We start from the raw sequence: 14,130 nt of genomic DNA, 5'->3' as shown, positions 1-14,130 counted from the left end.
AATGGCATCAAGTTTCTTTTTCATAAAAAAGGTATGTATACGGCAGCAGGATAAAAAACATTAAACAAGCCAAAAAAAACACACCAAGTGAATTTATCAACTTTTAGGGCGAGCAACATCCAGGAACCGCTACTATTTTTATCACTGAAATTTTGGCTCTTAGAGAATCAGAGAAATCTATATTCTTCTACAGTATGATGACATTCAAATAAAATAAAACTTATCTACTTTAGGAAAAATATGAAACAATCAAAATAATGCTTTGTATCAAGTAAAAAATAAAGAAAGACTTGATTTAGAGAGGAACAATCAAGTAACGGGCATAGAATAATACCTTCAACCACACCATGTCCGTATCGCACATCAATAGCTCATAACCAAAAGGAAGTATAGCATTTATAAGTAAGACTTTCTCTCTCCCCATTTTATGAAATGTAGGAGAGCCCCAGCCAACATCAATTGTGCTCATATGGCTGCCCATATCGAAGACTGGAATACCTTTCCAATACAAAGCCTTCAAAAGTTTGGTGTCCATAGCACCTAAATCACAACAATTCCAATTTATTGTCCACTTTTAAGCACAATTTCTGCTTATGTGACTGCTAGAAGATTTGACAACTTACCAACAAGAAGATTAGAAACACCAAGATCTGTCAAGTGTTTAACCCAAGTCAGGATGAAATCCATAAATGCAAAGTTACCGAAAGTGACTATAATGACATTATCTTTTGCCCTTTCTTCGACCAGTTCTTTTGTTAGACTAAAGGACTTTAAAGGTGGCATTTTTGAAGTACGAGGAGGAGACTCCCAAATAGGTCTCAGGTTGTTGCTGCCAGGTTGTGATGCTGTTCCTGAAGGTTGAGAAATGTTGATTGACTGACCACTGGCAAGAGAAACCCCATCTGCCATATTTATCGAGTTGAGGAGATCAGTTAAGAGAATCATGTATCGGAAGAAGGAAAAGCTAAAAGAGTGAAGTTGATGTAGTGAGGCAGAACATCGTAATAAAAGGCATCAAAACAATTCTTGCAACATACAACCAAATAGGCATTTATGCAAAAGTTGCATTATAATTCCACAAAAAATATGGCCAATTCACGAGTTAGAAAAAAAAAAAAAACTTATAGCAAGAACTAATAAAACTAGAACTACACAAAAAGTCAAACTAACAAAATAAAAGAAATGCAAAAAAATAGAGCTCTGTTCTTCCAACCCATAACAAGGTTTCATTCTGACAAGGACCCAGTAACGAATATGATGTTTTTTGGTTTTTCTAATAAACATGCTCAACATTTGCATAAAATGAGAAGAAAATCCAGAAGCTTAAAGAAAGAAAGAAGAAAGGAAAAAGCAGCTTACTTTGGGAGAGAGGAGGAGATGAAAACCAAGAAGTAGAGACAGACTGAGTGGTGGAAGCGGATGGAGAGTAAATGGCAGAGAATACGTAAAACGAAGACACCACTATCCCCACTATAACGGTGGCGTATATGGTCAGAAACAGCGGTTTGGAACCAGCAGCTTCTTGAACTGCGTTTCTCCATCCCCCCATCTTTGCGTGGGTTCGATCCTGATTGCCTCACTGATCTCAGACGACCATCATTGTCTTCGCAAAAATTTGATCTCTCAAGGTGTTGAATTTTTCAGGATGGAATCTCAAGACAAAAGAGTGTTGGATGTATAATTTTAAAGAATTTTTAGATCAAATTTGATAGCTGTAAGTTGTACGAACTCACCTGCTCCGCTAGCCCGGCCGCCGAGTCAACTTCCCCAGCTTTGTCTTATTCTATCGTGATCAGTCACTTCCTTTGTTTAAAACAGTTTTCTTATTTCTTTATTGTTCATTTTATATAAGTAAGTATGCCAAATTGGCAACAAATTCATATTAATTTTTGTTCTTAAAATTTTATTGATTAAGTTATTACCATAATTTATATAGTGGTCCACATCTCTTTCTATTTGCTACTTTATTTGATAAGATAAATGAAAGGATATAACCAAAGGGAGACAAAAAAGACCTTGACAGGAAGAAGGATGCAAATACAAAAAACAAGAGATCCTGATTTCTCTGTCAGAATTACACTGTCGAGAGAGGCTAATAAACATGGTCTTGATATTCTTGGGGAAGACAAAGTTTCGTATTCTCTTTGTTTTTAATTTTTTATTTTTATAGAAATTAAGATAAAAAAATTGAATTTTATATATTTTATATTAAAATTTAAAATTTTTTAATATATATTTAATATTTGTTAATATGAAGAAGTAAAAAAATGATGAAAAATATATTTGTAATATAAAAAAGAAAGAGCTTTAAGTGCCTAAAAAATATTTTTATTTAATATAAATAAAAAGGAAAGATAAAAAAAAGAAAATGAAACAGAAAGAGTATTTATTTATAATATTAGTTTTACATATGAATATCTAATTTTATGATATATATATATATATAAACTTACATGAATTTCGAATTCTATTTCGGGAAAGTGGGTAGGAAGGGAATCTTGCAAGCCAGTCCTGCGTAGCATTCTCTCTTCTACAGCTCAGTTAAAATTTTATTCAATCACCAGATCACTTGAACCTTTTGTTTGAAGTAAATAAATAGGAGCTGCCCATTTTTTTATTCTTACCAACCATACATATAAAGTAATAGATTAATGCTATCTTTGGGTTGAGAATTGTAGCTATTATGCTGCAAAGGAAATGGACAACAACTAATGAGACAGGCTTAAGACCCTTATGCAGTGATTATTCCCTTTGCACGATGACATATTACAGCTGCGTTTTAGCTCTCCCTGCATGCAAAAATCCAATTCCACGAATCTTCGTCAATGTTTTTCTTCCTTGACCCGTCTCTAAAGAGTGAAGAGGGAAGACCTCCCACTTTCCCTACGGCCTCTAATTTCTCTTCCAAGCTGTTACAACTTACATATATCAGGGAAAGAAGAAATTAGCTGAAGGTAGTTTAAACCATCATGTGGTTCCTTGGGTTTTCCACAAGGTGGAGGCACCTATGGATTATGGGTGCAATTCTGCTAGTCATCCTTGTCACAATGATCTTAAAGAAGTTTGCCCTCTACCTTGAGGCACAGGCAAGCAAATGTGCAGATCAGGAAAGGTCGCACAGGGAAGGAAAAAACAATCATGATCATCAGCAACCTTCAAGAAAGAGCTGCAGTTTGTGCTGCAATATTGGTGTCGTAACCAGGACTTACGCACTTGAAGAGCTGAAAATGGCGACTAGTGATTTTAGGATCAGGATTGGGGTTGGAGCCACTTCTTTTGTGTATCTTGCTGAGCTTGGTGATGGAAAATTCGGAGCTGTCAAGCGTGTGATGGAGCAGAGAGGTGGCAGCAAGAAGATCTTCTTGGACGAGGTTTCTGTCTTGCTTAGGATTTCTCATCCAAATTTGGTGGGATTGCTGGGTTTCTGCTTGGAAAAAGGTGACCAATTTCTCTCCATCCCTTATGCATAAATTCCTGAAAGTATCCTACGAAGTATTTGTAACAATTATGGTAGAGCATATTCCATGCTCAAAACATAGTTACTATTCTATGAGTATGTACGGCCAGAATTCATCAAGAACCTTTTGATATGCAGTCTGTTTTCTTTTTTTTTTTTTTTCCTAAATTGACAACTATTTTGCTTAGATAATATTGACAGATTTTAACCCAGAAGCAATGACCCAATTCAAAATCAGCCCATTTTGATAAGTTCCGACCTACCTCATTTGTGACCAAACTATCTTGCACAAGTTATGGGCTCAGGCCCTAGCCTTGCCTTTGGTGCAAGTGGAGCCAGCATGATCCATCTCTCATTTCTTTGGGTGATCGTTCCCATGTACAGAAAGAGTTGTTCTGGCTTGGGTTGGGCTTTTATTTACATAAAACTAACAATTTGCCTTAAAATGTTGAAGCAGGAGAACAACTTCTACTGCTGGAATACGTGCCAAACAAGAGTCTCTTTGACAGGATGCACACATACCATGGCCAATCCTCAGGGATACTGTCATGGTCAAACAGGTTGAGCATTGCCCTCGACATTGCTCGAGCCCTGGACTACCTCCATTCTCAAGCTGATCCACCCATAATCCACAGAGATGTCAAGTCCTCTAACATTCTTCTAATTGACAATAACCGTGCCAAGCTTGCAGATTTCGGGCTTTGCAAGCTGGGCTATGACAAGCCAGGCTCTCAAAACCCAACCAACGTCAAAGGTTCATTTGGTTATGTTGACACCAATTACCTCAAAACAGGCCTGGTATCACCGAAGAGTGATGTCTATAGCTTTGGGGTCCTGCTGCTAGAACTGATAACGGGTTTGAAATCAACACAAGGCTCTGTCACATTGGCAGAATGGACGGAAGAATGCAGGAAACATCATGACGTTGAGGTTCTGGCTAAAATGTTGGACCCAAAACTCAACGGAGATGCAAATTTAGAGCAACTGAAGGTCTTGATTGATTTAGCTAATGCAGCACTGCTTGAAAATTCAGAAGGGAGGCCAGTTATGAGCCAGATAGTTGATAGGATTTCGAGTTGTATGGAACCACAACCTCATCCTCCTTTGCCGGTATAAATCTGTTAATACATGTACATAACATGCTTTATAATCTTTTGTCTTTTCCCCTAGCTACATCACACATTAATTCATTAACCATAAATGTTCGTGTCATTGGTGCATATACACTTTTAATTTTTGAGATAAAGGGAGGAAATGTATTATTTCAAGTGCAAAGAATTCTATGACAGAAAGGAAGTTTCTCTTCTTTTCCATCTCTAATTTATTTCTCTCAGAAAACTTGCTCAAATTCCTCCAAATTCTTATCTTCCTGTCACATACTAGATTAGAATATACAATTTCATTTCAAGGAATGACCCTTATCTTCATAGTTTCTGCCGTGGTTTCATATACTCTGTTCCCTCCATGACCGTAATCTAGGATGGGTTTGTATTGAATTTAGAGTCGAAAAAACTGGGGGAAAAAAAGAGAAGGGTCAAGCACTAATAAATACATACATGACTTTACAATTAATTCCGATTCTTTGTCAACTTAATTTGGTATAATAAAGTCCCAAGGTATCAACAACCTAACAAGTCAAAGTCGTTTAATTTTTATTGCAAGCATTCACTGCATTTACATTTAAGTTTATCTAAATTTTGATTAATTTATTACTACACTTTAATATTGAAAATTTACTTATTAAAATTTTACACAACTCCACACATTCGAGTATTCTCGATTCATTAATTAATATATGATCTTCTTTTTTAAAAAATAATATTCGAATTCTCTCTTTTTCAATTATTAAAAAATAAAATCATTACACAACTGTATAAGATTCAAAAACCACATTCTATAATTAGTAAAAATTTTTTATAATACTATACAAAGCTCGATGTTTCCTTCAAGAACACTTTCCTTCTGCCATCTATTGGGCAGCATAGATGTGATTCACAAGCAAAATACGTATGGACAAAAGCCTAAGTCTGAGTTGAAGAGTGTAGCAATTCTTTTTGTTGGTTAGTGTTCACTTGAAAAGAGTTAAAATTTTTTGTTGTTTATGGTGCTTTGACAGTCTATTAGTTAAAAGAGTTAAATTTTGCTATGTATTCACTTGAAAAAAAACTCTAGCCGGTCAAAAACCCCAACCCAGCAGCTGATCATCAGTCATGACCCCACGCAGCTACTTGTTTTGAGAGTCAACCATGGCTCCCAATCGAACCAAGTATTCTCAAGAACCCCTCTCTCTCTGTCTACATTCTTTTTTAAAAAAGAAGGCATGATTAATGGAAATAGAATATACAATAGTTTTACTAATAGACTGTCAAACCACCGAATCCAACTGGCTTTGTCTGGCTTTGACTTCTCTCCATCGGGAGGATTAATTTAGAGTATATTAACCATATTGGATCCATGTACTTATGATAAATTTGATCCCCCTATCTTAATTGTTTATTATTATTTTTATACGATTGTTTAAACTTTTAATAGCATGTTTATACCATATTGTATGTACATATTACGTACGTGCATGTGTACTTCGAATGAAATCAAAGCACGTGTCTCTGGTGCATGGGTTCCCGCACCAAATTAAAAACCTAATTTAAGTCAAAGCATGCTTAATGAATTGTTAAACTCACATTATATTAGGGATTAAAGTATTGAGGAATTGACAGATGGGCCATTTTGGCCAAAAGAAGCACTATTTACTTTGATATATGCCTTAATTGTTAAATGATCAATTTGTGCGCCCCTCTCCAAATATATAACTAGTAGGATAGAATATAGTGAAGTGAGAGTGGATGTGGAACACTTCCAAAAACAGCCACGCTCTTATCTGTAAAGTCAGAGAATGACTTGTAAAGAAAGTGATTAGCATGAAATCAATTTGATGATTAAGCATTATTAATGATCACACTGTAATATTTATGGGTTATTTTTGGGACCTTTCTTTTTGCTTGATCCATCTGTTTTTGCCCCTTTACAAGTAGGGTCACTCTCTGGGCTTCGATAACATCATCAAAAGGTGGATTTAATCAGGATTGGTATCCACCCCAGAAGTTGCATAGCACCAAAAGAGAATATAATATATCGGAGTGGGGTAGAAGAGGAGGATTTGTTTTTGTTTTTTTTGGCTTCTCATCTCATCCCATGCCACATTGTCTTATTCAGAATAAAGATGGAACTTATAATAAACAAAGCTCTAGAGAGGGACAGAGAAACAGGAGGGGGAGAATATAATAATAGTATTCTGCTAAATGTTAATTAATGCAACTTAGCAGAGAGAAGTCTAATATTGAGAAAAGGGGGATACCCAAAGCCCTCAAACAGTCCTTTAAAAGTTGAAACTTATCTTGATTACAAAAACAACTAGCCAGCATACAATTTGTTTGCAAACGGGGAGTGTCCCTGGTTTTGATTTTTGAGTGGTTTTGTTTTGGCCCATAGGATATACAATTGCCATACCTAGCTACGCACGTATTCGGCAGGCACAAGGCATGGGCTGGCATGCATTAAATCTCACTCTTGTTTGCAGTCTGCGTTGTACGGTAAATTGAAATTAAACCATCACCATTTTCTTAACTAGCACAAGTTTTTCATGTACCTTAACAAACGTAGAGTCATGCAGGCTTAACTTCTCTAGTATGCTAGCCCAGTTCCAACCAGCACCAGTACTAGTACTAGTACTAGATATAGAAAAATGCAGGGAGCATCCAACAGAGAGAGTGGCACTGCGTCCATACATGTAGAATTATAGCAGTCAATGCCCTCAAAGGAAAAAAAACACTTCAGTCAAAGTACTGGGGGTACTAATTTTGCATATAGTCAACAAACATACACAATGATTACCGATATTGGAGGCAGAATTGATACCAGCTAATCATATCCGAAGCTGATTTAACATTGAAATCAAATCGTTCCAGAGGCTGCCCCTGCTGATATTTTGTGAACGGATGCCCGTGCTTAGCTGCCAAAAAAGGTACATGGGCACAAACCCACAGACAATGGCAAAAACAGAATTCGTTAGATTGAAAAGGTATGCTGATGTCAAATTCGTGCAAGATGATGGGGACCGGACCTTCCCTGTGAGTGATGGATCCACAAGCCTTGCCAAAGAGAGGATGGAGAATCTGGGCTTGATCACGATCTTGTTACTTTTTTGATAGTGTATAAGGTTTTATTATGTGAATCCATTCGAGTAAAATCAAACATTATTCTTTGTTTGCAGACATGGGGTGGTACGAAACAACCAAGTGAATGTCATCTTCAAATGTCACACCTGTAATAGTGGGAGATCTCTCACTATCTCTCCCCCTAGAAAAAAACAAATGATAGCTGGAACCAAGTACTGACCTTGAAAAGGAAAAACCAAAAAAAGAGGGAAGAAGTGGATAATCCGATTCCCAAATCATTCACAACAGGACGTCCCCTGCTCCACACTTCTGTTATTTTACTCGCCCTAAAACTATAGAATTAATTTAATCAGACGAACTCAATTTGACCATCTAAACTTGTTAGAGGCGCCTATCAGCTTATAGCCAACCAACAACCATCTTTCCTAATACAACAAATCTCCAAAAGCGAAATCCTATATAAAAATGAAAAACCAAAAAAATAAAACCGGTAATAAAATAAATGACCAAGTTGCGTTAGATTCCATTAATCTTCCTCAAAGAGTCATTGCCACAGTGGCAATAGCTTTTAAAAAGGGATTTTCCTTGTACCATTATCAGTTGAATATGATTAGATTACAACTTACAATTCTGCTGATATTCATTAAGAAAAACCAAGTGTCAGTGTAGAAACAGGGATGCCTTCCATGCATTCTGGAATAGTTTCGACCGCACCAGTCCAGTCCATATGGGAGACCAGCCACCATCTCTTGCGGGCTCCAACTATTTGGAGGATTAGATCCTAAGCTTCAAGTTCTAAGCGACAATGAAAACTCTCACAGCTAACATTAAAATAAAGCACCTCAAATTGCGGCTGCGATTTACTTTAAATACTTTTGATAAAGAATTTCAAAAGATCTGTTTTCTTAAGAGGATATACTATTAATATTTTTTATAAAAATTAAGATATTTTTAACTATGAACACATAAGTCCATTTCATAGAAAAAAAAAAAGTGCATTTGCATTAGTAAGAAAACCTCCAAATTTGAAAGTCAGGGAAAAAGAGCTTACAAGGAGTTTTGAGTTTGTTTATGCATTTCTTAGTTACGAAAATCTTATCTGCACAGCTATTACGACAGAGAACCTGCATTTGGACACGTTTGACTACTCAGATGTCAACCCTTTTTTTTTGTATACAAGTAGCATAGCAGTATAAGGTTTTGGCGATCACCGTAGAATTCACCAAAATTCTACCAACATGGAGCCTTCTCATGACACCTGTCGCATAGGGCATACTTGTCAACCAAAGAGTTTTGATTCATCGTTAGGTCCAACGAAACGTAGGTGCTGGTATCCTTTTGTCGACAAGGAGCCACGTCAGTGTCCCAGAATAGAATCGTAGTCCCGAGGCACTATTATTGGAAAGATGGGAGAGAAACGCATATCTACGCGCGGAACAGTGCGTGCGTAGTATTAATACATACGGGTAGCGTAGGAGTGGTTATCAATTCCCTAAAAAGTCATTTAACAGGAAAATCGGAGTACTTTTGTTTGAAAATAAAAGTTGTTTTTCAATTTCCAGGATCTGCCGATTCTTGCTTCAATTTATGACGCATGTAGTGATGTAAAATGCAAAATATCTAGAAGATTAATTGAAAAGTCAATTGAAAATTAAAACGTAATTGAATTAAATCATCTTTTTTAAATAAAAATGTTTGCATTTTAAAGGAATATTGTTATTTTTTAACCATAGATTATTTCAAATTATTTTAGTCAAATTTTATATTTAATGTTATTTATTTTATATATATTAAAATGATTGACTACTGATAAGTTCAAGTCAATCTTTTAAATTTTCTCAAAGGTTGCAAAGACAACATAAATTATTTACAATCTAAAAGTCAAAATGACAACATTGTCAAAGAGAAATTAATATTCCTTGCACTAATTAATCTCAATAAATAAAATGAACTAATACAAAATAAACATTTTAGGGCAGGCGTGGTATCGACGCGCGAAAGAGATGGTGGAAGACGTATAAAGTAGAGTGAAAGGTACAGGTCGGGTACGGGAAGGTCCACAAGAAAGTCACAAACGCGTGGACCCACGCGTGGGCCTTTTTCATTAAAAGGCAAAAGCTACTCACTAGTTGTACATGAAATTAAAAAAAAAAAACAAAAAATGGTGTTAGAATTTTAGAAATGGAAAAGGCCCACACATGCGACTGTGCTTTGCAATGGATGCATCAAATTGCAGAGAAACAACAAGAAATAGAAACATTATTTTATGTCGTTTGTTTACAAATGAAAGAGCCTCCCAACTGTCTCGTGTATGCACTTGCTACAACTTCCCCATTTTTTCTTTTTTTCCTTGGCAAAAAAATCTTTCGTCTTCTAAGTATTTATTTCCAGTAGTGCAGTCATCATTAATAATTTCATTTTTATTCATGCATATTATAATTTTTATTTTCTTATATATTATAAAAATATCTTTTCTTTATAATTTTTTAACTGAGAACATTTCGATAATTTTTGTTAGATATAATTCGACGTGAACATATTCATACAGTATTAATTTATAAAAAAATCACATAATACGGTATAAAAAATTAAAATTACAAGAGATATAGATAGAGCTTATCTTTGTTATTATGGGACATGAGAAAAGGGTTGGTGAATTGTGGTACGTACAGGTGTCTTGCTGTTGTACCAAATCTCCCCTTATCGGCCTTAATTATTAAGTACTATTCGTTGCTACGATACAATGTTTGGTCAAACACATTAGGGTCCAGGTTTCCGACCAAAAACCAAATTGTTGGTCCACCTTTCTAATCAGTGTCTGAAAATCTGCCCTAGCTCATAATTTTGCCAATCTAATTGGACTTTCCCCCTTGGACTCGAAGCCCTTGTTTGACCATCCCCCATAAATTGATTTTGGAAATTTAGGTGCTAAATTTACATTAACCATCTTTAACATCTCTAATTAAGTCAATCTTATGACTAATTATAACATCGCTAACCGAAAATATGTCAATAATGCTTTAGGTTGAAATTTAATAGATTAATTCAGCCCTTTTTGATTGACCATAAAGTCGAAGGAGACCTGCTGTTGAAAGTTGAAGTTGAATATTGAAACGAGGTAGCTAGATTATTGTCAAAAGGCCCCTCATGCTGGAAAAATTCAATGTCTCATTAATTATAGGCAGTGTTTGTAATGTTATGGCATGTACCGCATATATAAGACGATTTCAAAAGGACAAGGGATGATTCAACCTTTTTCTACGGAAGTATATAAAATTTAAATACATTAGGAAAAACAAGAAATTAATTGCAACCATAATTAGATTTAAGGGCTTGATCATAATGTATAGCATTATAATAAACCTCAATTGTTAGGAATGATATTTTGGCGAACCATAGATTATTAATTTGCCCCATAAACTACAAATTTAAGCGGTGGTTGTCTTACCAACCACAAAGTCAGAAGCTTTTTTGTTAAACTTAATTGTCTGTTTGCGTTTGTTAGTGTCTTAAAAAATTTTTCCCCCTGATGTCTTATTATCATCACAGCCCACCAAGTATGAAGGTATTGGGTGGCTTAAATTAACCGTACGTGGGTCGCCTAGCCATACAGAAACCGCCATTCCCCAAACCAGAACTCATCCGCTTTTAAAAATTATTCTTTTTTTAATTAATTTATCAAAATAAAGTAATTGATAAACTACCATTAATCTAGTTGGTATAAAAGCAAGAGTTTCTGTGTATTTTTTTTATCAATTAGAGTTCATTCTTTATGAAAAGTATTTCGAAAATAAAATTTTGAATACATCAGTTACCGACCCCACAAATTGTTTGATTTTTCCGAAAAGAGTTCAGTGAGCAATTCTTAATTAAACACGTAACCTTAAAATTTATAAGTTTTTCTTGATCTCATTGATAAGTTAATTATTTAACTATAAATTAGTCTATCATAAAAGTTGCTGTCTTGTCGTGCATGCAATTAGATAGGTTGAGCTTTTCTTTCGGCCAAAAATGTAGGAGCATAAACCAGAAAACCATATATAGAATGATTATGAGTACTAGTTAACCTCACTCCTTTCCCATTACGAATTCTGTAAATTGAATTCTAGGAAACTATCCTAATTATCTTAACATATTTTGGGTTGTCATTTTTAATTAAAAATTATCACTCTACATATGAAATTTATTATACCATTCAACAACCGCATGGGAAGAGCTTTTGTTTTTTTTTTTAATTTCAAATATATATTGATGAATTTTATATAATTGATATTTTGCCAATTATTAATGTTTGTTTTACACACGAATATTTGATTCAAATGTATATGTATGTATTCTCTCGTTCAAAACAATGGATTCAAAATCTCTTCTTTCTTAAATTAAAATAAATATATGTTAATAATTTTTCTTAGAAGACATCTACATACATTATATGGTGTTCTTTTTATTTTAAGTTCAAATTATATATATGTAGAATAATTAGGGCATGAAGAAAGAGCAGATTTAAATTGTCAATTGATTTTCGAGAAGATGGAACATTAAATAAGTTATAAAGAAGCATGCATAAATATTTAATAGGCATGCATGAATTTCGTTCAAAGACGGAAAGCAGATGTATATACATATATGAGAGTGGAGGACGTTTGTATTTATGATTTATTGAAGTAATACAGTTTGCAGCTCACAGTGAGGCTTAACCGTCTTCGACCTTTCAATTTCAATCATCTCATTCTGTGTATATATATATATATATATATATATATGTTTCTAAATTTTCGTAAATATATATATAGTATGAGAATATCCATGCAAGCATGTCGATTGCGAATACATGCATAAAGCCGCATGCATCCACTGTTTTTGACATGTTGGTTGAATTCTTCTGCCGTCCATCATTTGTCAGGATTTTTTTTGTATTGGGACAATGTTACTATCCAGCTACATGCTAGTACTAGAGCATGCCTGCCTTGGGGGATCGACTCATTTTATGCTCATATGCATAGTCAGGGTTGTCATGCCCAAGTCAGAATCAAGCATTGTCTTGCTCGAATTTGGGAGATCAGACATGAGAGAGAGAAAGAGAGAAAGACAGAAAGATTGGGAGACAAATCAACGTAGCTTTCATAATCTTGCTAGATAAAATCTACTGCGGTTCTACCATGTTGGCAGGGAAAGTTACAAGAATCGAAATGGGGAGCAGTTATTGAGATTTTACCGTTACCAGAGAATAGACTCCAGATCCATGGTCAAGCTGCATGGCAACTATTGTTTTTTGCATAGGCAAATAATTTCCCAATGAATGTTAGGAATTTCTATGAATAAAATTAAAATAGTACAATAAGAGAAAATTTAACTCTTTTTCTTTACATGATGCAAGATGCAATAATTTGGGTAAAACTTGTACATGACACATGCATGCTATGATATAACTAATTAAGGAGCAAACACAAACACACACATATTGATTGTGTGGGAAGGTGAAAACAAAGTGAAGAAAGTGAAGGAGAGGAGTCATGAGTAAAAATTGGATATATTCAAGGAGAGCAAAATGTTAATAAATAAAATATTAATGTTCAAGGTAGATTTTATGCATTTTTACTGTTTAATTTATTAAAATATATAAAAAAATCTTTGTTCATGAATTTAACTTGATCACGTAATAAGTTGTAACTCAATAATAATGTATAAAATTATACTACATTTTGTTATTGATTTCTCTACAATCGCTTGAAAATCCTTCTCATATATATACATATATATATATATATATATTATATTTTTTGTAAGGGAGGAGCAAATCTTATGCATTGGGGGATAGGACTATGGTTAATTCGACCAATAAAAAGGAAGAATAGAGTTTCTTATGGAGAAGGGCATGTCTGTTGAACATAACCCCAAGTTATCTACAAAAATTAAAAAAATAAGTCAACCATTAAAATAAGTCATCCATTGATTACACTTTATAAGCTAAGTAATTATATATAGATTAATTAGCTTAAGTCAAATTCGTTTAGATAGGACAGAGATTATTTTGAAATGGTGGCTTCACCAGAACCTCCTCCCAAAATTTATAAAGCAGAGTTGATCTCATTGTTAAGCATAAAATAAAAGGCTATCGTGGCAGATTTTCGAAATCCTCTGCGATTTGGTATTTGACATTGACATCTCTTTCTTAGTTTCATTTGCATAAGCCACATGTCTTGAGACAAGTCATGCTCATCAATGGAGGTTTTTTTTTTTTCTTAAAAAAAATAAAGCATAGGGACCCAAAAAGATTGGATATGTGATACAGCCAGAAAAAATTTTACAAGATACAAAATAGTAACAAAAATGTGTGAAAAAAAAATACAACACTCTCTTCTTGGAATTAAAACGAAATTTTTTTTTTTTTTGTTCTCATCTTGCTAGTGGTATGAAGACATGTAAACACGTAATTTTATATTAATAATTAGGTAATTTGAAATGACGCTAGTAAGATAAAAAGAAGGATAATTGTAT

General features: G+C 34.4%; 2 protein-coding genes across 4 annotated transcripts in view; one reads left to right on the top strand and one right to left on the bottom strand.

Moving 5' to 3' along the window:
• The window catches only part of XEG113 (xyloglucanase 113), a 7,596-nt gene extending 5,650 nt beyond the window's left edge, over positions 1-1,946 (bottom strand). Inside the window, exons 1-4 of one of the 3 annotated variants that reach the window (XM_021431144.2) lie at positions 1,734-1,946; positions 1,360-1,603; positions 624-902; positions 335-540 (exon numbers count right to left, since the gene is read on the bottom strand). In XM_021431144.2, coding sequence (XP_021286819.1) covers positions 335-540; positions 624-902; positions 1,360-1,549 — 675 coding nt within the window. In that variant the 5' untranslated portion in view covers positions 1,550-1,603; positions 1,734-1,946. Of the gene's footprint in view, positions 1-334; positions 541-623; positions 903-1,359 lie in introns of all 3 variants that reach the window. The other 2 variants (XM_021431137.2, XM_089785184.1) reach the window with 2 other exon arrangements.
• Positions 1,947-2,917: 971 nt separating this feature from the next.
• On the top strand, positions 2,918-4,640 carry LOC110426124 (protein CYTOSOLIC ABA RECEPTOR KINASE 9-like). Its single transcript, XM_021441235.1, has 2 exons — positions 2,918-3,438; positions 3,915-4,640. The coding sequence occupies exons 1-2, from the start codon at positions 2,970-2,972 to the stop codon at positions 4,571-4,573; spliced, it is 1,128 nt and encodes a 375-aa protein (XP_021296910.1). The 5' UTR covers positions 2,918-2,969; the 3' UTR covers positions 4,574-4,640.
• The last annotated feature ends 9,490 nt before the right edge of the window (positions 4,641-14,130 follow it).

This window comes from Theobroma umbraticum, unplaced genomic scaffold (genome assembly GCF_002168275.2).
Source record: "Theobroma umbraticum cultivar Fairchild unplaced genomic scaffold, ASM216827v3 scaffold_30.0, whole genome shotgun sequence".
Taxonomy (NCBI): domain Eukaryota; kingdom Viridiplantae; phylum Streptophyta; class Magnoliopsida; order Malvales; family Malvaceae; genus Theobroma; species Theobroma umbraticum.
This window is presented reverse-complemented; position numbering and strand designations above follow the sequence as displayed.